Source organism: Papilio xuthus, unplaced genomic scaffold (genome assembly GCF_000836235.2).
Source record: "Papilio xuthus unplaced genomic scaffold, Pxut_1.1 DF825946.1, whole genome shotgun sequence".
NCBI classification, from domain to species: domain Eukaryota; kingdom Metazoa; phylum Arthropoda; class Insecta; order Lepidoptera; family Papilionidae; genus Papilio; species Papilio xuthus.
The window spans coordinates 6619735-6620014 of NW_013532703.1; the positions used below are offsets into that span (position 1 = coordinate 6619735).

The 280-nt window shown below is 72.1% G+C and overlaps 1 protein-coding gene and 1 long non-coding RNA gene across 2 annotated transcripts in view; both read right to left on the reverse strand.

Moving 5' to 3' along the window:
* The window catches only part of LOC106124193 (uncharacterized), a 1334-nt gene extending 1143 nt beyond the window's left edge, over positions 1 to 191 (reverse strand). The window contains exon 1 of the long non-coding RNA XR_001228191.1: positions 69 to 191. This is a non-coding gene — a long non-coding RNA (uncharacterized LOC106124193). The remainder of the gene's footprint in view (positions 1 to 68) is intronic.
* A 48-nt stretch (positions 192 to 239) lies between these two features.
* The window catches only part of LOC106123865 (uncharacterized), a 9069-nt gene continuing 9028 nt past the window's right edge, over positions 240 to 280 (reverse strand). Inside the window, exon 10 of the mRNA XM_013320275.1 lies at positions 240 to 244. Coding sequence (XP_013175729.1) covers positions 240 to 244 — 5 coding nt within the window. The remainder of the gene's footprint in view (positions 245 to 280) is intronic.

A 280-nucleotide genomic window follows, 5' to 3' on the forward strand; every position in this document is an offset into this window, starting at 1 on the left:
GTGTGTGTGCGTGGTGTGTGCGTGGTGTGTGCGTGGTGTGCTTGGTGTGTGCGGCTGCGGGGGCTCACTTGCGCTGGTGCAGTGCGAGCGGAACTCGATGGCGTCCCCGGCGGCGCCGCAGCCCGCGCTGAGACTGTGGTAGCGGCCGGGCACGCACTCCTCGCCCTCCGCCGCGGCGCCCTCCGAGCCCGCCGCGCCCTCGCGCGCCTCGCCTGCGGAACACACGTGAGGGACGTCCATTAACCTGCGGCTCAGAGTGGGTAGAGGAGCGGTGGAGGGG